This window comes from Centrocercus urophasianus, unplaced genomic scaffold (genome assembly GCF_019232065.1).
Source record: "Centrocercus urophasianus isolate 14NV4802_14NV808 unplaced genomic scaffold, USGS_Curo_1.0 seq_11, whole genome shotgun sequence".
Classification (NCBI taxonomy): Eukaryota; Metazoa; Chordata; class Aves; order Galliformes; family Phasianidae; genus Centrocercus; species Centrocercus urophasianus.
This window is the reverse complement of record NW_024884253.1, coordinates 70171565-70196127: the sequence shown is the minus strand read 5'-3', so window position 1 is coordinate 70196127 and position 24563 is coordinate 70171565. Positions and strand designations below refer to the sequence as shown.

The window sequence follows — 24563 nt, the reverse complement described above, 5'->3', positions numbered from 1 at the left end:
GGGAAGGGAAGGGAGGAGGAAAAGAGAGGCGGGAAGGAAGAAAGGAAGGAGGGAGGGAGGGAAGAAGGGAAGAAGGAAAAAATAGACAGGAAAGAACATCTTGGATGATTTTGAAAATCTTGGTTTAGGAGCAGCTTTCAGATAAAAAAAAATGAGTATTCCTGCTGCGTTAAACTCCTTTGAGAGGAAAATGAAAAGGAGAACACATGGAGAAGCAGTACAATATAGAACTCATTTTGGTACAAAGACATAAAACTGCATTTGTCACAGATGATACTGCTGAGAATGAGTGACCCTTTTATGCAAGGCATCTAGGACAGTCAGTCTTGGAGTTTTATAAGCTCCAAAAGTGTCAACTTGAACGGAGAAGGTGGAAAAAGCTGGTGCAAAGAGGATGTGCAAGTCTCAGCTTGGGCCACTCATCATGTGTCAAGCACTCAGTTTATTGTAGAATTCACTGAGGGATTCACTGTGGGAAAGTGGGAGGCCTGTTATGCATAGGCGTATGGTTTGGGGCTCAACACCACTTTCATGCCTAAGAAGGTATTTTCAGAGAAGAGCATTCCATTGTTTCTATTCTTGGTGAAGTAATGTAGTAGTCCTTTTCTTGGGTGGTTGTGGGCTTTTTGTGTGTGCGTGGTGTCATTTTTTTTTCATTTTTATTTAATCGTCATCTTCTAGTTGATCGGTACCTTATTTGTAAGCAGCTTATATGGAGACCATTCGGCTTGAACTACAAACATATTTGTACACAAACACTGATCAATGTCTCTTGGCTGTGACCGAGGTTAGCTCCTAGAGCTACATGATATAATTCCTTAATTAAACTCATTTCATAACAAACCTTTAAGGTACCTTAGCCTTCAAAATGATGCAAAGGATCTGAAAGCATGTCAGTTCTGCCACGTTTTCAACATCAAGAGGATATAAAGTATTTTCTGTTAGGACTAAAGTAACATCATAGTTTGTCTCTTAAGATGAGCAGTATATGCCCACCTGAGATGGGAGGAGATAGAGAACTATCAACAAATGTTCTTAGAAGAGTGAGAAGGATTTATCATATGACATGTGCCTTCCTATATTGCCGTTCTCCTTCTTCATGTAAAGACAGCAGTGCATTCTTCTTAGACTTGTTTCCAATCCCAGTGCAAGAACTTAAACACTATTAGGGCTGAGGAAGGACAAGAAAACTGTAGGCTGAAATGTTTATGTTTGGATGTGCTGCTAGAGTCCTTCTTGGGAGCATTTTTATTACATCTCTGTTCAACGTGGGCCTCCCTTTGTGCTGCATTACATGTCTCATGATGCACCATGTTTCTCTTCCATGAATAAAACCACAGCAATTTTGGAAGCAGTAGCCAAACAAAGGGCTACGAATAAAGGAAAAATAACGAAATTTGAAAGCAACTGTACTATTTCCATAAGGCATCATCACAGCAATTCCAAGACTAACTATTTTGCTCTGGGATTTTTGCCACAGTTGTGGGTTGTTGGATTTTTTTTTCTTTCCTCCTTCAGTTTAAGTCTAAGTTTTCCTTTCTGAAATTAAAAAAAAAAATGAAATACTTCCAGCTACTTCCAACTGTCTTTATGCTGAATTTCAGTTGAAAAGGCATTTGTATCCCAAACCATCAAATCCCAGCAACAAAACTAAGACTATTTTCCTATTTGGCATACAAAACTCTGATTTTTCACACCTGAGAAACTTTAAGCATTTATTTTCAGACTTCACATTTAAATAAGACAATGAATAATTTTTAATTTTTTTTTTTTAAGAAAAGAAGAAGCCAAATAATATTTTTCTAATTAATTCTACTTTTACATCAGCATGTTCATATGGCTACATATATTTTTTTGAACACTCCATAATAACATGTGTTGACTGCTTTTGGGCACTCTAAAGTGAAAAAGAATCCAAAAGAAATTTGACTAACAAGTTACTGGCAACTTAAAGCAATTATCAAAAGCATATTGTTTTATTGACTGCAAAATGATCCATGAATATTACCTACCTCCCACAGGAAAGAAATGTCTAGCTTATCGTTATCATTACAGATAAGAGTTGAAGCCGCATTGCCATATGACCTGGGAGTACATCATTCTTCTCATAAGCAGCCTTACCATAATGATGCATCAATTGAGCTACATGGCTAAGAGTCTGCAGGACCTAAGGATAGCTCAGGTTGTATTTGGAGAAGTAGAACTTCTGGTAGACTCTGTTCTGCTTCTCTGAACTCTCACGCTGTATCTTCCCATGGGGTCAGGCTGCTCCAGCTAAGGAAAGGCTCTAACTCCACAGTGACTTTGATAGATTTGGTTAAAATGCTCTAAATCTAGGTGGTGCTCATGTTCTAGGACACTTTGGACTTGAACAAATTTGTCTTAGGATTGGTGCCGACAGAATTGCAGAACAGATGAAGCACAGGCAGTTCTATCAAACAACAACCCAATTTTATTTGAAGCTCCTTTCAGAAATTCAGTTAATTTAAATCTCAACAAGATTTCAACCAAGCCGAGATCGTAAGACATTTTTTGCTGATTTTTCAGTTTTATAGGAGAAAATTCTCACTTGGACCAATTTTTTTCCTTCTTCTAACAACAAAAGCAATAAATAAACCTCAGACTGTGTTGGAACATGTTCTACATTACACATAAAATCTGTTGAAAAGAATAGTGAGCTTGCAAAGTCAAGCTCTTAAGTCTGAAGTGTTCGACAAGACAAGAATGAAGACTGTGTGCAACTCCAGAACCACCATCCCAAATTCCCCTGCCTTGTCCACAGTACACCTTCCACAGCAAACAAGGCCAGGGCCCACAGCCAGCACTGCAAAACCACTTCATTTCCCAGAAGCAGTTTGCGATTATGTAAATTATGGCATTATAATGCATAAGCACAATGCAGACAAAGTAGGGATATACCAGCAAAATTAATTCTGGCATTTCATAGCTTATGTCTGACCTTGCAATTTTAATGGGTGTTTTTTTTTGTTTGGTCTAAAACACAGAGTTGGCTGGTGTGGGCTCCAAGAACGGAGCAAAGAATGAACTCGTGGAGATACATTGCCTCATCTCAATGACATCTCTAGCAAACATTTCTAGGGCTGGAAACTTCTGTTCTGCTAAACTGACTGCTGTTAGTTGGACTAAATGAAAAAGTGATGGCAACAGAAGATTTTCCGACTGCCACGGAGATGTCTACACTGTCTTTGTTCTTAGGAACCCTGCTGCAGCACACCATTCAGCACACCATTTGGCCAGGTTTCCCCTCTGTAAAAACAGTCTTTGTGTCCAAGCTTTGCATAGTGGATACTGAACTCTCCCTGAAGAGGAGTTGAATAGACCAACTGTTTCTAACTATCTCTGTAAGCACTGTTCCTTCTGCTCTGATGTTGGTCCACCTCTGGTAAAAACAGTGCCTGCCACACCACGTGCACACCAATGCCTCATTTCACAGCCTGCTCTTCTCATCTGGCACATCTCGGGCTCAGTTTATCCCAGAGACTCAACAAATTTTCTTCAGCCCTGCTAGTCATCTCCTCCTGCTTTCTTCCTCTGGTGCCTTCCCTTCCAAGGTGGCAACCAGCAACCTTTTGCACTTCCACAGATTTTTTTTCCTCAGCATTAATTCCTGCTAATTTCTCTGTACATTCAGACTTTATCAGTGCTCCCCTAAGCAACTTTTCTCTCCACTGCTCCAGTTCCATTATTCTGCCTCAGAGTGATGTTAATGCAAAACATCCTAACAGAATTCACAGGCAGTGGCTCTTGAATAGTTCAGCCCTAAAGGGCTCCCACCCAGTTCTTTATTCCTTACATAAAGAGAGGCAGCACAAGTTAGCGACACAAAAGAGTGTTTCACCAAGTTTCTTCCAGAAAGTTTTATTCTATTTCAGAGCTTTGTGAACTATTGTATCTGAGCTGTGCAACCTGCAGTCCAAATGCTTCTTTTTTTCCTTAGCAATGCATTTCTGCACACAAAGCCTAGACTTCCTTCATACTCAGATATGATGTCCCTGGTTTTCAATAAAAAATTCACTGATAGCTCTGCCTGGGGCTTACCAGGTGAAAAAACATCTTTCATATGTGGCTTAAGTTCGAATCGGCCTTAAAGCCCATCTAGTTCCAACCCCATGCCATGGGCAGAGCTGCCATCCACTGGATCAGGCTGCCCAGGGCCCCATCCAACCTGAACTTGAGCACCTCAAGGGATGGGGCACCCACAACTTCTCTGGGTGACCTGTGCCAGGACCTAACTACCCTCCAAGTGAAGAATTTCCTAATATCTAAGCTAAATTCCCCCTATTTTAGTTTAAAACAATTCTCCCTTTGTCCTATCAGTATCAAATTGTGTAAAGAGTTTGTCTCACTCCTCATTTAAATCCTGGACAACCACAGTGAGGACATCTCAGAGCTTTCTCCAGGTTGAACAAGCCCAGCTCCCTCAGTCTGTCTTCATAGGAGAGGTGCTTCAGACCTCTGACTATTTTCGTGGCTCTCTTCTGGACCCACTCCAACAGCTCCCTGTCTTTCTTGTGCTGTGGGCCCCAGGCCTGGAAGCAGTGCTGCAGTTTGGTCCCCATGAGAGCAGAGCAGAGGGGTACAATCCTCTCCCTCTCCCTGCTGGCCACCCCTCTTCTGATGCAACCCAGGATACTGTTGGTCTTCTGGGCTGCAACTGCACACTGCTGGCTCACGTAACTTGTGTCACTCTTGGCTCTTTGATGCTTTTAGGTCTTCCCTTAGCTCTGGCAGATATCTCGGTTGCTGGGCTGTCAAGGCAGCCTGTGCCCACTGAAAGCAAGCTATTCACCTTCTCTTGAAGGCAAAGGCAATGAATGGCATCTGTACTGGCAGCAGTGCTGCCGTCATTCTGGCACCACATCCTACAATATTCTGGCAAGAACCAGAACTTTGTTATTAACAGATGATACTCTTGGAAAGTGGCTGCATGAAGAAGCATTACCAAGAAGTTCTTTCAGTACTGTGACCTGGACTACTTGTGCAGGAAAAGTGCAACTGTGGGCAACCATCAGCATCAACCTGTTGAAACAAAGCTAATGCACAAACACCAGGTGTTCACAGAGCATAATGATGGCAACTGTCCCGATGTGATGGAACTGTTCAAACCTATGAAAAGCATGCATGCTTCCTCTTGCACAGCAGGACAGCCTAATCTCTGGGTTCTGCTAGGAGGTTTTTCAAGTCAGTGCGGAGCAGTTTTTCTGTCTGTGGCAAATGTCCCAGCAGCGTGGCTGCAGCACACAGAACAACCAGGTTCAGCAGAAGGCCCCCTGCCCCTCCCCGCTTTCATCCCCCACAGGCAGCCTGCCTTATCCCATGTGTCCATGATTAATTTAAAAATTCACCATGAGGACAGTGTCCACATGTAAAGCCAGCACAATTAGCCTGCAGCTGATTTTTCCAGACGTTTTATGAGCCATCAGCTAGCAGGCTAATTTCTGGCTTAATTAAAATCAGTCAATTGCTTCTAGGAAATGTAGTGTCATTGCTTCTTTTCTATCATTCAGATCTATTGTTCTGAATATTTTTGCTCACAGATGTTAAATCACTTGCACATGTCCTTGACTGTTAGGAGAACTATTACAGGGACCTTATCAGGAAGTGAGCCGACAGTCGAAGCGTTCCTTTTTCAATTTGATTTTCATTGATACTTCTGTTTTGTGAGATGCTGCCTTTTGCTGCACAATTTGCCTCTCACTTTGCCCCAGGAGAAGTCTGTTCATTTATTACCACAAAGCCAGATTGAAAGAGATACCTGAACATAGTGCAAAGAGTGTGCCAGACAAAGGTAGGTCCTTTCTTCAGTATACGATGGAATGAAATGAAGAGCAGGTCTTCATATCAGCGGGCAGACCGCTGAAATCAGGTTCCTAACTCATCTCTTTCCCCTGGGAATGAGATGAAACAGTCCAAGCAGAGAGCGGTAGCAATCGCTATAGGAGTGTCTGACATAAAACCTTGGATTCTATATAGAATTGTTGTCTATTGCTAAGGCCCTGGTTATTTTCTCTTTAGATGTTTTTTCCACTCTGTTATCTTTTCTTGCTATGTCAAAATCTGGTATTATATTTCTTAAAGGAATATCCAAATTAATGGCATAAGTTTAAACATTTCATTATCAAAGCTGACATCTTCTAACTGCCAATTTCATATTAAAAACAGCCATGAACAGTTTAAAAGCCTTGAATGGATTTCTTCTAGTAGATCTTGCTCTGAAAGTACTGGGTTTTCACCAGCCCAAGTTGTGTGTTCTCCTGTGTAAGAAGACACTGCACTGTTTTTAGCAGGGCTTGACATCTGAGTGTTGCCCCTCATTCAAGGTGCCAGGTGCCACTTAAACCATTAACAATCTTAGTAAGCAGGTTTGTGTCAGCATATTTGAATGATGAACACCTAATCACAATCCTCTTCGCCCCAGCTTCAGGGGTGATAGATAGATGCCACAAACAGGTGAACAACAGTGGGATCTTAAATTGCCACAGCCTTTTGCTAGAGAATCATGAGCCAGAGTCTCAACCTAAGGCAGAAACTGTGAACTTCAGCTTTTTCCCTCTGGTTGCAACACTGCAAGACATTAAGATACACATTACAAGAGCCAGTCCCAAAACTCAAGTCTATGCTGCAATTAAAGTGGATGTCGCAGTAGAAGCAGTGGATCATCAAGGCATTAGTAGCTAAAAAAGGTCTACTCCAACAGCAATCACTTGGGACTGAGCCATCAGTCAGAGAATAGGAACATCACAGGCACTGATAATCTCTATATTTGTTATCACTACTCACCAGTAGGGAGGTGACTCCAGACGATCCTGGACAGAAAGGATGGTGATCAATGAGGACATGTTATATACAGTTTGCAAGAGTAGCTTAGATGGTTTGAGTTCCTTCCTAGTGAAGTCAAGTCCAAATCCCACATACACCTCCCATCCAGCTTCAGCGTCAGCACACCACGGGCACAGACTATGTACATTTTTATATTAGGGGAGACATGGGATTCAGGAAAGCAGTTTACCAGGGCGATGGAGCTCATCTGAGATTTCTCTCCATGTTGGAAACTGGAGTGCACACTTTGTGGCAGTGAGCAAAATGCTTCCACTCTTACTCCCAAGCAAGAAAATAAACCAAATAACCCAGTATGTGACAGTAGGAAACGAAAGCCTGATAAAAGCTCATGAAATTGAGATATAACCAAACGATTCTTCTGAAAGAGAAAGCAGGGTGTTGTTTAGGTACTGCCTGATCCTATGTCAGCATACTTCTGGTAAGCTGTCTAAAGTAAGCTGAGTTCCTGTGCACGGGGAGAAGACAATGGAATAAGAAGATGCTCAGCATTTGTTGGATCAGGGTTTCCTTACTGGCAGTTCAAGAACATTTCACATATTTTTGTTTTTCAGAACCAGTTTTGATGCTTTTAACACTGAATAACATCTTATTCAAATTCTGTCAGAACTGCCACTGAATAAGTCTTTGCATGGAGAGAATAGTATTAAATCTGAGTAAGCACATCGGACTCTGACCCACAATCACTCATTTTTATTTGCACATAAAGACTGAATGCTTCACATTTGTCCACTTCTTGCTTTTTTTTTTTCCCTAGAAATCTCTGCAGACCACAGTACATCTGTTTAGCAGGCACAATTCCCAAATTGACACATACTTTTAGTGTCATTCTGTATCCAAAATCTGCATGATTCTTTTAAAATTATTTTTGAAGATTCAGTCATTAAATGTCATCTAAAACTGTCAGATTGCATTTTGAAAGAGTCTCAGGATGAATGTGTTTCTTGTGTGTGTTTTGAACAACATCTTAAAACCCAGCGTCCAGTCCAAATATACCCATTCTAATGACCAATGTCACTAGAAGGTTATATTTAGAAATGCTTCTAAAATCTGCTTCTTTTCTTTGTTCTTCTAAAGGACAGTGTTCATAATGGGCCTTGAGGTGAGAATCACTCATGGGAAGGCTTTAAGCCAAGGGCAGCCAGACACATGGACACCCTATTGGCCTGGCTGACAGTAGCCCTCTTCACCCCACTGGCACACAGTGGTGTCAATGAGTCCCTGGCTGAGCATCTGCATTCTGTCACCCATTGCAGGCCAAAGCTGCTGGATCAGGGCCTTCCTGTCCAGCTCAGTGTCACACAGGGCATTCAGGATGAGATTCTCCACTGCCACTGCTGACCACCACTGTGTCCCAGACATGGGATGCCCCGGCCTCAGGCAGGAGACTAGTCGCCATAAGCTCCTACTTTGTCTCCTCGGGCTCCTGCTCATCTGGCAACAGCAGAAAGGGCAGTAGGAATGGCATAGAAGCAGTGCCTGCCAGGAAGCAGGGAGGTACTGATGGTGCTGGGAGGCAGATTGTAAAGCCCAGGTCAACATCACCATTCCACACAGCAACCTGAATGACAGTCATGACCCTCCTGCAGAGCAGGCAGCTCTCTTTCTGCCTGTCCCAGTGCAAGATGCAGCCCAGACAGAACTCGTGATGGCACGGTATGGCATAGGCAATGTCCTTTTGCACACCACAACAGATGGGACATATCCATGCCTGTTCTGCTCCCATAGTCTTCACACTGTGGCCTGCTGGGGAGTAAAGAGGAGGAGCTGCTCTCCTCTACCAGTGCCTCAGTGATGAAAGCTGCATGCTGCAATAGAGAGGCCATGGTCATTCACTGTCACACTGGATCCCTTAGCAGGAAACCCTCCCTGCCCCACAGCTAGGCTACTCCATGCCTTCAAAGATCAGGCTGCAGCCCTGTCCCTGGCAGTTTCCCCCATCCCATGTGTCCCCACCCAGCACACCTCTGCTGCTGCTCATGCACCTTGTGGGGCACGGGTTGCCTGAGCCAGCTAGGCCAGGAAAATGCAGGTGATGGCTGTAAGAATGTGTGCCAAGGGCTGCTGCCAGCAGCCCAGCACCGAAGCCAAATGCTAGCTCCAACTCCAAGCCTCACACATGTGCTTGGAAGAAGTGCAAGCATAAGACAGACAGGTCCAGGCACTGCTTGTGCCCAAAGATGAGCAAGGAGAGTGACACAGTAGTGGGGACGCCTAGTCTGATAACCAAAATTCAACATGGTAGGGAAAATCATGCTGGCTTTACCTGAATGCCATGAAATGTACTGCATCATCAAACACCATTTTTATGACATTTTGTTCTTGAATGATTGCTACTGTTAGCAAGGCTAACCAGCACCCAAAGATGCATTCTGTATAACTGTGGCTTCTCTGACTGCTGTCCTCTAACTGCCCCTTCACTGATGGCAATCAAGTTAAAGGCTGAGGAAATTAAGGCATTTTTAAATCCATCTCTTGGCACTTACGAACTCTGGTGAGCCGATTCAGAATGGCTCATTATAATGAATAAATTAATGAATAATTCAGAATCACTCATGGAAGTTTCCCTCAGCAATTTTCCTTCACATCTCACGTAGTGAGCAGTGAAGACAGCTACATTGTTGGCTTTATCACAACTTAGAGCTGTTACAAGAAATTAAAAGATAAGAATAGCACCACGTGCAATTTCAAGTAGAAGTTATGTTGTACATGGTGATATCATGCCAATGTCCTCAAGAAAGCATTCATTTAGTGTGCTTAATGAGGGCAATTTGTCAACAATTTCACACACCATTTGCCCAGAATCCTCCAATGCGGCATTTCACTGCATGCTCCTCACCCCCCCAAATAAACTGCAAGTTGTATACAGTTTTGCCTGTCATTAATCATCTTTTCAGCACTGCAAGTTCAATGCTGCTTTCCCAGTAGGAGACCAAGGGAGCAACCTAGCCAACAGAGGGAAAAGTCATGGGAAAATAAAAATATAAATGTTCGCTACAACAACAACAAAAAAGATGAGCACAACCCCCCAACCCTAGCAAGACCAGTTCCTTCTGCCCACAGTAACTGCTTCCAACAGCACTTTCTGCAGCTCTGTTCTTTACATGATTTGAGAATACAAGTGGGGCTTCTTGCAGCTAAAAAGCAAATTCCCACCACCCCCACCCCAGTTTCTGGGATTATTACATTTTTGTTTTCAACTAGGTACAATTCTTTCTAAAGAAAAAGAAAAGCATTTATTGAAACTGTATCTGCAAAAGGCTTGACTTAATAACTAACTAACTTAAGAAGCCATTACTGTTGATTGTCAGCATTTTTCTGCTAACCAACACGCCTGAGGGAAAAGCAGATGGAAAGTAATTAATAAGACCAAGAGTGAGGTTTGCTGGATGTAACTGATACTGTTGGTAAATCTGGGACTCATAAATGATTCTCCTCAATGAAGGGAGACAGATGTTTCTGCAATTTCAGCGACAAAGTAGGAGTGAGCAAGTAGAAATAAAAATAAACAGTGAGCCCGCAAATAAGAAGTGCAACAGATATCACACACTGCCTTCTTTTCTCTGACACTGCTGATAAGTTGGAAGAATTTAGGAAGTGAAGAAAGGGGATTCTTCGAAATAATCCTATTAAAATCATTCTATATGCCAATAATTTTAATGTTTTGCATCTTATGCGGACTTGTCCAGTAGGAACATGAGCTAAAGAAAGCATTAAGTTTGCTTCTGAATATCTGAGCTTTTAAGGAAGCATGGGATGAAGGGCCATTTGTGCAATAAAAGCAGAAATGGAGTGAAACAAAAAGGCAAATAGGTGGAGCTAGGCATTCACCCTTAGCACAGGATCCCTCCCCGTTCAGGGACAGGCATGCAGGGAAGCTGAGAGAAAGAGAATTATCAACAAGTAGATTAAATGTACATAAGAATATCTGTAAACGTAAAACAAACAGATATTCTTCTCAGAATCCATATATATCTGCTTAAATATATGAATATTTAAAATCTTAATTCATGCTGAATAAAGATTTTTTTAAAAATCACTTTTCTAACCATTCTAATACCTTTTTTTCTTGACAACTGCTTCTTGGAAACCTATAAATAGCTGTCAATGATTGTCCCCCCCTCCACTGTGCTCCCCCAGAAAGAGCCTGCCTCTCCCCACCCCACGTACAAACCTCTTCCAATTAGTCAAATAACCTCTATTGCAGAAAACAAACGTTGAAGCTTTTCATATTTACTTCTAAATTGAACCTTTTTTCTGGCAGCAGTAGTACGTAGTGAGCTACCATCACCACCCTCAAATTTAATAAAGTAAATGCATAGAAGCTCCAGATGTGAGCTTTGAAATCACACCTCTGGACATAGTTTACTGTATGGTTAGAATCAGAAAGGTATTGTAAAAATGACACCAAGAAGATGTAATATTGCCAACCACAGAAAATTCAATTTGCTCTGTTAACAAGGCGAAAGGCTTTTTCCATTTCTTTCTCTCCCATGATAGAAAATTCAGTGTGGCTGAATGGCTGCAGAGTGCATTTCTGAGTCAGTCCACCCCTAGGGGAAGAAAAATCAACTGTGAACATTCAAGAACTACCTGGAAATCACTGGAAGTTATGAGTTGTACTCACCTTTTATCAGCAGAATGCGCTCAAAACCTTCTGCAAGGAGGACATGGGAGAGCCATGGGGAGCTCCACCAGCAGCTTCTCCTGCCACAGAGATGGGAGAGCATTGGTTTCATTAACATCTTGACTAATTTTGTTACTACACGGTGAAACATGGACACCATCTTAAGATACACCAGATGGAAGAAAGTGGATGAAAGGCCGAGATGATGCTTTTGCCTCTGTGCAGAGCCATCAGTAGCCAGCAGAAAGCCTATAAATAAGTGCAAATAAGGGGCAGAGGGAAAACACCACCCTTGGCTCCACGTTACAAAGGTGTTATTTTGAAGTGACCGAGGTTCAGGAACAAAAACTTTCTAGAAAGAAAATCAGAAAGCCACGCTCAGGGGTCCCTCTCATGAAAAATCTCACTACAGCTCATATAAAGTTGTGGAAGTTTCTACCATGGGAGATTGTGGAAATACATAGCATAGGCAGATTCAGAAAGGATCACACAAAGTTGTGGATAGTAGGTCCATAAACAGGAAGAAAACAGAACGGAGTGCACCCTTTAACATCTGTGAGCCATCCTACAGTGGGGCAATACAAGGGGAATAGACCAGAGGAGGTGATCATGTTTGCATGGTCTCACTAAAGAGCAGCTATATTTATTCATGCCGCTGAAGAGAAAATCTACAAGATGAGATGGTCCTCTGGCCTGATTATGCAGAGCTTTTACAGTATTTATGTCCTTCTGTTCAGGCTGTTAATATCTGTCCTGCTTTTAAGTAGATTCCGACAGGAATGTATGTGACATTCAGCAGACACACCTCAAAACTACTGAAGTATGCCATCATGTTTTCTGTACTGAACACAGCTGCATTAGCAGTGATATTTTATGGGCAGCCCTACAGTTATTTCATTATTTCAGAAGCCTGAAGAAAAACAGCATCGTAGTTTCATGTCCTTTTATCCACACTCCCGTCTGCAAAGACAGTGGTATCAGGCACCAGTCTCCTGCTTAAATCTGGTGTCTCAGCTCTGTCCACCCCCATATTGTTGTTCCCTAATGCATTCTTGTGACAAACTTGGAACAACATCTGACCTTCGAATCCTCTATCCACTTCTCTGCTGCCTGCCAACAAATTTTGGCTAACACTTAAAGAAGATATCTCACCACTGACCTGGCACCCTGAGTTATCAGCCTACAGCGAGGCCCCTGCAGTTTTGTAAATCAGTTCTCTCCAAGCACCCCAGGACTCCTAACCTTGCACACTCATAGCCCATGTGTATTGGAGCAGTGCGATTCAGCTTTATTACTACATCCTTATTAATTCAATGTATGTGTGCTCTTTTGCCTTAAAAAAAAAAAGCACGTCTGAATTGAAACAATTAGAAAAGCACAAGGGACTACAAATGTTCAGACTTGTATGCCAAGTGCTCTCTGTAAGTTCAGACAGGTTGGTGGGGGCAAAGAGACTGATCTCACAAGCTGTCTCGGGACTGTCATGCCCTGCATATAGAGACCTACTTCTTGAAGCTGTCTGCTCCAAGCCTTTTTGAAGATGTTAAAAATTTGTAACTTTGTGTCTTTAGATAAAATACAAAATTCTTCTAAAATTTAGAATTTCACATAAAACAACGTTGCCCAGTTAACAAATCACAGTGGGACTGTTTGTTGAAATAGATGTATTGATTTTAGGCAATTCCATTGCATTATACATACACTTGTCCACACACTTCTCAGGAGAGTTTTTCCAAATATCAGACTTGAACCTTCCTTGCTTCACCTTGCTACATTCACTGCAGACATGTAAGCGATCATGTACCTGAGCCTTCCCCTCACTCTTCTCACTTCTGAGATGAAACAACTCCACTTCATTTAGTCCTTCCTTGTGAGAAACGTTAAGAGTCCTCCTCATCCTTCCCAGTGCTCTTAGTCTTTAAGTGTCCCAAAGCACAGCAGCTAGAACCATAGAATCATTTAAGATGAATACGACCCCTAAGATCATCATATCATGAACCTATCCCCACCATGCCCACTAACCATCTCCCTCAGTGCATATCCACACAGTTCTTGAACACCTCCAGGAATGATGATTCCACCACCTCCCTGGACAGCCTGTGCCAGTGCCTCACCACTCTTTCTGAGAATAAATTTTTCCTAATATCCAACATGAACTACCCCCCACACACACACCTTCAAGCCATTACCTCTTGTCCTGTCACTGGTTACCTGGCAGAAGATACCAAACTCTGTCTTGCTACCACGTCCTTTCAGATAGTTATAGAGAGCAGTGAGGTTTCTCCTAAGCACCCAAGTGAACACCTTCCCACAAAGGACCTTGCTCACACAGGGTCTCTCGTCTCCAAGCCTGGGCTCTGAACTTATACAGCAGCCTGACATTGTTGATTTACATTCAGCTCTTGACTTGTCTACAGGCTCTGCAACAGGCACAGGCAGCTGCACTCCCTTGCCTGCTTAAATTGCTGCAGTCCTGGTGGAAGTGATAAATTGGCTGTTGTAGATTTATAGTCAGTTAGCAGATGACTCAAAATTGCATGCATTTCACTTTTATTTTTTCTTTACTTTATCCACAAAGACTGAAACTTTACAGTGTTCGAAAGTGCAACAACTTTTTTCTTTCCTTCTTACACTTCAGTGAAAGGAAGGTCAGAGAATGCAGATGCACTGTACAGGATAATGCACATCCTGTGCATGCTTGTGTCCAGAACACCAAGTTTGCCAGCCCTCATGAGTACAGAGCTCATACACAACTGCTTCTTTCTTATATGGAAATGGCTGGCAGCTTTTGACTGATTGCATACTCAAAGCTAAACCATGATCACAGTTACCCGAGCAAATTGGCCAAATGAAGGAACTAGCAGTAAGGAGCCCTGGGAGCGCTGTGGGCAGACAAGCTGTGTCCCTCACATCAGATAGCTGGGGGTTGTTCATGGAGGGCTTGTGTACCCAAACCCAGTCCTGGCACAAAGCACTAGGACAGTGAGGGTCCTTTGGCATAGAAGACAGAAACAAGCATGGTGTGTTAATGGGTCTTAACATGAAAAACTGTAACAAGTTATTAATTAAAAGCTTTTTATTTTTCCTCAGAGTCAAGTTAGAGAAGCAAAACTCTTTGAGGATCTCAATTCTAGCTGCTCACCAATTTAATTCCTTACTGCTGAAACCTGTTGGTTTGTTTCTGGCCATCTTTAGACTCACAGGTGAGCACACCCACACATGCCAAGGTACCCATGAGGTCCCCCCTGAAGCTGGGGCAGTGCAGGAGCTGCTCTGCAGGAAGGTCGACCCCCAACCATGGGGTTGGCCATGGGCTGGCAGCACAGAATGCGGGCAGTGCCGTGAGTGGCAGTAACTCAGTGAACCTGAGCACCAGGAGGTGCGTGCTGTGGTGTTGCAGGGCTGGGGACAGATAAAAAGCAAAGGGCACTTGTTCTCGTCATGGAGGAGGTACAATTCCATGGCATTTCAGGAAGAATGAGCAATTTATTCTATCTTACAAACTCCCTTCTGCAGTGCTGTGCTTATGAATTACTATTGTTCTAGCTGCCAGTTCTCCATTTTCAGCCTTCTCTTACTGTGCGCTTTTTTCAGAGGAGCAAATGGTGGAGTCTGTCTGAGCAGAAGAACAAAAGCAGAGCCAAGGATGCACTGCTGACTCACCAAGTGAACAGCCCTTTTTCTTTTTTTAAACAAACTTGTTAAATATACGTACGCCCAAATACCCACATCAATTTAAATGATTTGCAGAATGCCTCTATTAGTGCATCAATGGCCCAAGGAAATAACACGCTATTATCAAAAAAATGATTCTCATACAGGGAAGGAGGAGGACATTCACTCTTTTGCTTGAGAAAATTGTTCCTAATGTTTTTTGTTTGTTTTCTAGGAAGCTGCTTTGCTGGAGATGTTGAATCTTTAGCTTGACTGGGAATTACCCCGAGTCATGCCTCTCCTCAGAGCTTAAGATTTAAAGCACTCTGGACAACTGGCCTCATGAAGGCTGTGCTGGCTCTCAGCATCCAGTTCAACACACAGAACTTCAGTCATGGAAAGCACATTTAGCAGACCAAGTCAAGCTGTGCAAGTAAGTGTTCTCTGGGTGTTAGGTGAAGAGGATCTCAGAGTGGAACTATCTCAGCCAAACTTTATTGTTCATCTATCTTACTGCTACAGAATTAAATGCAACCACATCTATCATCAGAAACCTTTTCCTCTATTAAAAACTAGACATCAGACATTGACTGATTGGGCTATACTGACTCAGTGATGGAAGTGTCAGCAATGTCTCTCAGAACGGGAGCCAAAAGCATGAGGAATAGTTCAACTTATGGGGTGCTGCTGCGAGAAATCTAAGAATTTTTGTAAATCAACCCCAGATTGCACTGTGCAGGGAGAGAGGAGAACTCGAACACCAGCACGCAAAATAATGTGGTCCTACCGCATGCTCAGGCTTGTTCAGTTTACTGCAATACCCAATCTGCCAATATTAATTTCTTAATGAAAAACTTGGGATACTACATCATCATCAAAGTGACAAAACCCACATCCTGCTTAAATTTCACTCACTTGAATGATATTTCATGGAAAAAAAGAACCCAAACTACAACAGGAGCAGACAAGGAAAAAGCACTGTATTTATAGAAACTACGAGCATATCTTTCTTCAAAGTTAGACCAACATTTTCACTAGGATCTACTCATTAAAAACAAATTAAAAAAAAAAAAAAACCCAAACCAAAACAAATAGCCAACAAAACCAAAATCGCACAGAACCACTGAGATTTTCTGTAGAAAATAGAATCCACATTTCTACTGAATACCTCTGATAAAGAAACAGGTCCTTTAGTAGTAGGAGTGAAACAGTTAAATTCTAGATATCCTACATACTCCCACCTTTCCCTGCAGCTGAAGCTGTCTGCACATAATTTGAGAGCTGAATTAAAGGAAAAGAGTACAGTATACATAACACGTTAAACTATGAGTATGAAAAGAATGTATGTGAAAATCTTGCATATTTTTTGTTTGCCTTTAATTAGAGATGGATTCCTGATCTTGATTATCCTTAGCAGAAAATCAAGACCAGTCCCTGAAACCAAACAGTCTTCCCTTTGTGGGCCTCCTCCTGATTTATGTAGGGCTTTAAACAACACACACACACACACACACACACAAAAAAAAAAAAAACCTTAGAGCTGAGGTTACTATTTTTTTCACATCAGTTAGTTCTTATGAAGATGCAGATGGACCTTTGTTTTAGGATATTTATTTCTCTTTACACCTTACAGTGCAAGCAAACAGAGCTAGGAAAAAGCACTACTGAAAGCAATGTACTTTCAAAACCGCATTTTGCTAATGATTTTAATTATCTTTTGAGCGATGATCTCCCCACTTTAAGATGTCCCTCATGGCAACTTCTTTCGTTGGTTTGGATACTATTGAGCCACCTATAAGCAATTCAGAAGTCCCCATTACAATATATTTTGTGATAACTGGTCTTGGTTCTCTCAAAACTGAATATAGCACCCTAATAACTGGATTAGATCATTTGACCTAATGTGGCTCCAGTCATTTTGCAACAGTAATCGAGCCAATGAAATGCTGGCAGAAGTTCCAATTCCAGCTGTGGCAAACACTCAATGAAATGCCAAAGCTCAGCTTCTGAAATAGGTTGCCTGTGTGGTTCACAGCTGGCAGGGGCACGATAGGAAGATGGTAAAATGGCAAAGGGAAGATTACAATGCTAGGAATAAGTGCTATTAACAGAGGGAAATGTGGGTTTTACCATCACACATTTTATCTGCATGCTCTCTCCTTGCCTGCACAAGGAAATATTTGAGACCTAGAGCTCCCCCGTAAATCCCTGAAGATTGTAGAGATTTCTTTCTTTCCCATGGCTCCAAAGAGGAGTAATACAGGGAGGTTGAAGTCCTCCATTCCCATCACCCCCTTAGTAATGGAGCCATTCTGCCTGCCCTTAGGAGGAGAGAGAGACAGGCTGATCTCTGACATGCTGCAGAGTAGAAGGAGGTCTTCCCATGAGAGGGAGTGCTTCAGAAAGCATGCTGAGCCAAGGGCAGAGGGAATGAGATGTGGGCAAAGCAGGAAACTTACCTGCTTCAGTGCAAAGCAGCTACCACATTGCCACGAGGGACACAATGACCCAACAAGGCGCTAAACTAGATGTATGCTTTGTATTGCAAAAGGCATTACACAAAATGTCTCAATCATTTCCCAAAATGAGAGAAAACAGCAGGTCAGTGTAACATGAAATGGACAGAGCCTGGTCAAATTCTTACCAACTGAACACAGAAAAAAATAGAAAACCTGTTTCGCATTTATGCTTTCTTCTACAGCCATAGAATAACACATTCACTTCATGGCACTGACAATTTCTGAAGTTATCAAGAGATCAGCCATTATTCCTCATCTCTGTTTTACAACTTTTTCATCTGTTTCACATTTCTCGGCTCTTTTACACGGTACTTTCAACAGAAATCTGACCACCATAACTATTGCACTCATACCACGCAACTAGCTCGGAGGCTATTTGTGTCTCATCAGTGAGCACACTTAAGGAATACAAGACTTAGCAGCCTGATACAATCTTTGCATGGCAGATTTCACTTTGCACAGCAAAAGCCTGTGCACAGGCATGTTGCATACGGGGGCTGCAGCCCTCACCAGCAGAGAAGAGCCCACAACCGCCCCTGGTTCAGGTGGCTGCAGGTCTGTGTCTGCCATCCTGAGAGTCAACACGGGTGGGTTCTGGAGCTGCAGACACATCTTGAACCCAGCGCTCCAAGGTAGTTAACAACAATGTTAAAAGTCTGGAGGAGTCGTTCCCCTGGCTTCATTTCCAAGCCCTGCAGCGGTGGATTGGTTAGCCAGTAAAGAAACTCAACCAAATCGTTCCGCATGCAGATAGCCTTTCAGCAACATTCTTACTTTTTAATTTGAAATTTACTTGCTGTTCCAATTGCTATTATAAAAACTATATTTTTTTTAGATCTTTAACACTGAAATTCCAGATTCTCCTTCAATTACCTTTAACGAGGTAACTAATATCATTAGTCACATCTGGCTTATCCCATAACCTTGCGCAGACAAATAGGTGAAAGCTTATACTTGTCAGCTGCATTCTGACATGCATACTACCCAGTCACTTTACAATATAGCTGTGTGAAATATTTTGTGCATGATTATCATTGGTGCATGCATCCTTAGAGATGCCAGAATGTGGTGCTGGGCAAGAAGAACATAACAAAGGTACACTGGGAAAGGAAAGGAACCAGTCATAAACTTCCAAAGTAAAGCCAGTATAATCATTGTGGAATTTAAATGTGAAGGCTGTTGGCTCTGCTAAGCCCTCCCATGAGCCTGCAGTGGCACACCGCACAGCAGAAGACACAGGAGAATGAAGAGGCACTGCACAACTGCATTGCAACTTGTATCCCAGGTTTGAAGGTGATTTCAGTAATGGATGTATCTAGTTCTTCTGACTGTACTGCGTTTCTCTTCCATGAAAAGAAGAAGAAGAAATAAGTCTCTAAGAAATGTCAGAGCAATAGATCATTATGAAGGCAAAGTTTAAATTACCAAGTAGAATTCTGTACTCTTGAAGCATTGCTGTCTCAAACCTCAAATCATCCTCTGCTTACCTGCATGTTCATGTTCCCACAGGATAAGCCAGAATACAAGAACTACCTGCAAGACTTTACTGCAACAGATACAAAGGGTGAAACTGAAAATGATGTAAAGGCCACAGAGTTGAACATCACAGTCCTTAACTTGTGGGTGCCTGGCTACCAGGGAGGGATCCAAAATCTAACTCAGATGTTAAGGCTCCTTTTACAGCACACTGCAAAAGTTACAGATCTGACAATGGAATCCAAACTCAGCCTTTAAGTCAGAAGCTGCTTAAAAGTCAGACACTGAGTTGATGTCATTTAAAACTACCTGATAAAAGGAGTACTCATGAAAGCAATGAATGAAGAGGGAGTGGGAGGAAGAGGTCAAGTTGTTTGCTCTCTGCTGCTCAGATGACTTGACATTAGAAGCAGATGGCTGAGCGTCTCCTTGGGAACCACACTGCAGGTCGCTCCTGAAAGCAATGCCTAAACAAGAGCAGAACAGCAGAGATGGAATACTAGGAAAAGTACAAAGTGGTTCCAGGAACATGAAGTTGAACACAACTCCATTCACTCAAGTGAATGTCCACCTCATTCGCAGGCAATCATGCCTACCTCTTGCCCTGCAGCTCAGGTTATTCGGTGTTCTTTGTTGCAGACATGACCAAAGATGATTGAAGTTTAACTCTGCAGCACACCTGACTAATAAAGCAATTGACAAATTACTTGTCAGACCAAGGCAAGATTTGAATCTGAGTTTTTCACTTCTCAAGAGGAGAAATGTTGTAGTCGCTATCTTGCCCCCCTTTCCTGCTTAGCACAGACAGAACAGCAGCCACTGTTGCTTTAGTAGGCCCTCTCCAGGTAGGTCTGTTCTAAGAATATCTCCAAAGTTGCTCATAGCAGTCACGCAAAGAAGGTACAATTACTCGATTCTAGACAGGGACCCTACCACAGGAGTTGGCCTGACACTTAGGCCTTTACAAACCAAGGTGCTTACAGTCAGCCAAAACCAAAATGGGGGTGAAATACAATTTCTAAACATACAGATTATAGATATGCTGAGTTGGACCTTTGTGGATTGATTACTATTTTCCTACTTAAGAAGCATGAAAGGACACATAGCATTGGGAGGGAATAATACCGTAGAAAAATTCAACCTAAGCTGCACCTATAAAAGCAATTGGAACATCAGACTAGAAATTTACAAACAGTCTATGTAATTCACTGTGAACATACACAGTGGAGTAGCTGCATGAGATGACCCCCTCAAACATTCCCATCATAGGAAAAGCTTACCTCAAATCCTACAGAGGTTTCCAAATGCATTTAAATTTTCTTTAATTGAGGGGAAAATCTTTTCATTTCATACTCTTTGGTAGTTATTTACAATTAATCAACTGAAGGTATGTAAAATAAGTTAGTTGATAATTACCTAAGAATACAATTGAGAACTCCTGTGAAAGTACTCTCAGCTGTGAGAACAATAATGTTAAATATTTATGCAATGTTAAATATATAAGTTAACTGTAAATATTTGAACAGCTTCCAATCAGCAGACTTGGAGAGAGAAAATGAAGGCCAGGAACCAGACTCAAGCAGGCACTGGTGGCCTCCTGGCAATACACAGAACACACTGTTTTAATGAATTCCATGGCTGAAACCAAAGCTTGGTAGAACCAAACAACCATGTTTGTTTAATACAATTGTGAGCTCTTTCATAGTCTCATTAGATTCTGCAGGAAAGAGATTAAAGCATACTGTGTACAGACATGTCATTTTCATTAGACAGATTCATTTAAAGAATTTTTGCCTGATTAATCTAGTCTTGAGTGTGTGAAGCCATTAACTATGTTTATTTTCTACGGGTTTCTTTACATTTTGATTGGCCTTGAAACAGTCTTTTCATAGAATCAGAGAATCACAGAACAGTTTGGGTTGGAAGGCACCTCAAAGCCCACCCAGTTCCAACCCAGTGCTGTGGGCAGAGCTGCCACTCACTGAGTTGGGCTGCCCAGGGCCCCATTCACCTGGCCTTAAGCACCTCCAGGGATGGGACACACATAACATGTTGGGCAGTTGTGCCACACTCACACTCACCACACTCTCAGTAAAAAATCTACCCCAGTATCTAATATAAATCTTCCTTCTTTCAGTTTAAAACCATTCCCTCTTGTCTTGTCCACCCATGGAAGAAACAGATTTCCAACCTGTTTATAAGCTCTCTTTAAGTACTGGAAGGCTGCAATGAGGACTCCCTGGAGCCTTCTATTCTCCAGGCTGAACAAGCCCAGATCCCTCAGCCTGTGTTTGTAGGAGAGGTGCTCCAGCCCTTTGACTGTCTTTGTGGCCCTGTTCTGGACCCTCTTCAACAGCTCTGCATCTTTCTTGTACTGGATAAAATGCTGTCATAATTTCTCTTGCATAAAAATCCTTAAATCTCAGGAAAAATTTTCAGCAGCCTTGTTTAACCCACCAGCCGTGCAAGAGTTATGCAGAGACTTAGAACATCATTGTTTAAGAACTGGCAGTCTTGTGCAGCACAACACAGCCTGAGGTTCTGGACATACCATAAACCCGTCTCAGTGATACTGAGCCATTATTGTCTACTGGGGCATGCACATTAAATCTGTGATGTGCACAATGGCTAGAGCACGTCTCGCAGTGCAGTGATAAAATCCAGACACCCAAGGCATCTGGTATGCTTATGTTCAGTGGCATAATTAGCAGTAATTTCCCACTGTTGCTACCACTATTAGAATTTAAACATGAAAATGATGGAAATGGCTTCATACTTACAATCACAACCAAACTAGTCAGACTGCAGAGCCAAAGACATAAAAGAACTGGAATTGTCATAGTGTTTGATAGTAAGACAGCCAGAATCGGCATGATGGGTAAAGAAACCTGTATTCCACCAGTGGCAAATCTGACTTGGTCATTAAAAAAGCTGATGTTTCAGGTAAACAGTTAAGAACGTGTGTTGGTTTCCTAACCATGTTGTATGTTGTAAATGTATTTCCAAAATAAATTCTCTCATTTTCAAAGATAAAGCAGTTGGTGAAGTTAAGGCCATGATGTTCATAATCATGTGATAATTTTCAATAGTCTCAAATTTTCCTTTATTTTTTAAAAATACCCTGTTTCAGGCAACCTCAGTTCTTGGAACAGAGACACGGATGCAATGAACTGGAGGTGTTAAAGCTTGTTTATGTGAGAAATATGTTAGCAGATAATTTTGGTTCATTCAGCAGTTAGAAAACAGTTTTCCATAAGAGAGAAATCTAAAACAGCATGACACAGATGATACATATTTCACAATGTACCAGAGCAGCGCTGTGGTCCAGAAACCATCAGCAACTTCCAGCTTTTTTTCCTATGTTAATCATAATTAACTACTAATAATACAGTGTCAGTGGGTCTAGCAAAATTGCTAGAAGCAACTACAGCACTAATTTGCTGGAAAAAAGGAGAAAGTCAGTGATTTGTTAACCTACAATAATAGCGTTAGCACACACGGACAGCTGCCAGCAGAAATTCAAGACAGTACGTGTATCTGCTGGCTGGATCTGATAGGGCTGTCTTTATGAACCTGCACCCAACAACACTGGCTCATTTCCCTACCTCAGAGTTTTCTCACCTAGTATGTTTTCCAGTTATCTTACTTCCCATTAGCATATCTAAAGATAACTATCAGCATAACTAAAACAAAGTTATCATATTCAGTCACTATTGTTCAGCTGCTTCTTAAATAATAGTCTTATTGCATTTATTATTTATTATTATTTAGATAATCTTGTTGCATCTTATTGCAATAGAGACAGGACTAGAGGGAATGGCTTTAAACTGGAAGAGCATAGATCTAGATTAGATATCAGGAAGAAATTCTTTACTATGAGGGTGGTGAGACACTGAAACAGTTTGCCTGGCAAGGTGGTGGACGCTTCTTCCCTGGAATCACTCAAGGCAAGGCTGGATGGAGCTTTGAGCAACCTGGTCTAGTGGGAGGATTCCCTGCCTATAGCAGGTTGGAACTAGATGATCTTAAAGGTCCCTTGCAACCCAAACCGCTCCATGATTCTGTGATATATTGAAGTACTCATGCTAGTGAAGAGTTTAGGCCTATTAAAAGATGCAAGAACCAATAGGTCTGTACAGCCAGGATAGATGAAAGAGGCAAAAAAAAAGGAGGGGAGTACAAAAAGGAGGCAGAAAGACAAAGAAAGAAGTAAGTCTAGCAAAGGGCTACAATGATTATGAGAGGCCTGGAGCATCTCCCTTATGAGGAAAGGCTGAGAGACCGGGGGCTCTTCAGTAAAATAGACAATTGAGGGGGAATCTTATCAATATTCATGAAGTATCTAAAAGTTGAGTGTCAAGCGGATGAGGCCAGAATCATTTTGGTAGTACCCAGTAACAGGACAAGAGGCAATGGGCATAAACTAGAACACAGGAAGTTTCATCTGAACATAAAGAACTTCTTTACTGAAAGGATGATAGAGCACTGGAACAGGCTGCATAGCAAAGTTGTTGAGTCTCCTTCTATGGAGATACTGAAAACCTACCTGTGAATGTTTTCCTGTGCAACCAACTCTAGGGAGTCTGCTTTAGCAGGGGGTTGGGCTAGATGATCTCCAGAGGCCCCTTCCAATCCTTATGATTCTGTGATTGGGAGAGAATAAAAATTAGGAACCAGATGAGAAAGCATAGAAGAAAGATAGAAATCAACTAGAAGATCTTGTTTTGTCTCTCATACTAAGTTCACTTGAAAGCTGCAGAAAATACGAATGTTATCTGCAAAGTTGAGATTCTAGCTACAGGCAGCTTCTCCACAGCCCTGTGCCCTAGTGAGAATCTAACCCAAAGACAAAATGCATTAACTTAGCACAGCAGTGGGATAGCCTCACCTTAGATGTTAACTTTTGGTCAGGCAGTTGAGCAAGATGGTCTTCAAAGTTCTCTCCCAATTGAACTGTTCTATTCTGTTCTATCCATCACAACAGAGCTGAAGATTTTGGTGAGCATGAGGAGATGCTCCCTCTGTGGCAGCCCGTTACATTTAACAAGTTGTCAGCATAAACAATTACTGCCAACATGCCATGCTCCATGATAGTCCTCACATACAAGTAAACAACAACAGTATGAACACACTAAGGAAAAGCCAGATGAGAAAGAAGGATAACGGGCTGGAGACTCCAGTGCCTGTGATCAGAAGGGGGACTGGCAGATTAGCGATCCGTTGGACTTGGTGCCAGATGTAAGTATGAGAGAACTGGAATCCACTGTGGCAAGCTGGTTTCTCTGGAGAAACCTTTCCCGTAGGACTGACAACAGAGACATCTGTAAATAGAAAGACCAATCCCATGACAAAACACACAGAATCAAGATCATTATTGTACTTTTTAGATTGTGAATTAACACACGTGAGTTAACAAAAGCCTGGTTTTT

At 42.1% G+C, this 24563-nt stretch overlaps 1 protein-coding gene across 43 annotated transcripts in view; it reads right to left on the bottom strand.

Annotated features, from left to right (window-relative positions):
- FBXL7 (F-box and leucine rich repeat protein 7) overlaps positions 1-24563 on the bottom strand; it is a 312912-nt gene that overhangs the window by 167229 nt on the left and 121120 nt on the right. For 27 of the 43 annotated variants that reach the window (XM_042834860.1, XM_042834852.1, XM_042834876.1 and 24 more), the window contains one exon: positions 11486-11565. In XM_042834860.1, coding sequence (XP_042690794.1) covers positions 11486-11565 — 80 coding nt within the window. Of the gene's footprint in view, positions 1-11197; positions 11412-11485; positions 11566-23680; positions 23718-23751; positions 23778-24369; positions 24456-24563 lie in introns of those variants that run through there. The other 16 variants (XR_006171501.1, XR_006171499.1, XR_006171500.1 and 13 more) reach the window with 8 other exon arrangements.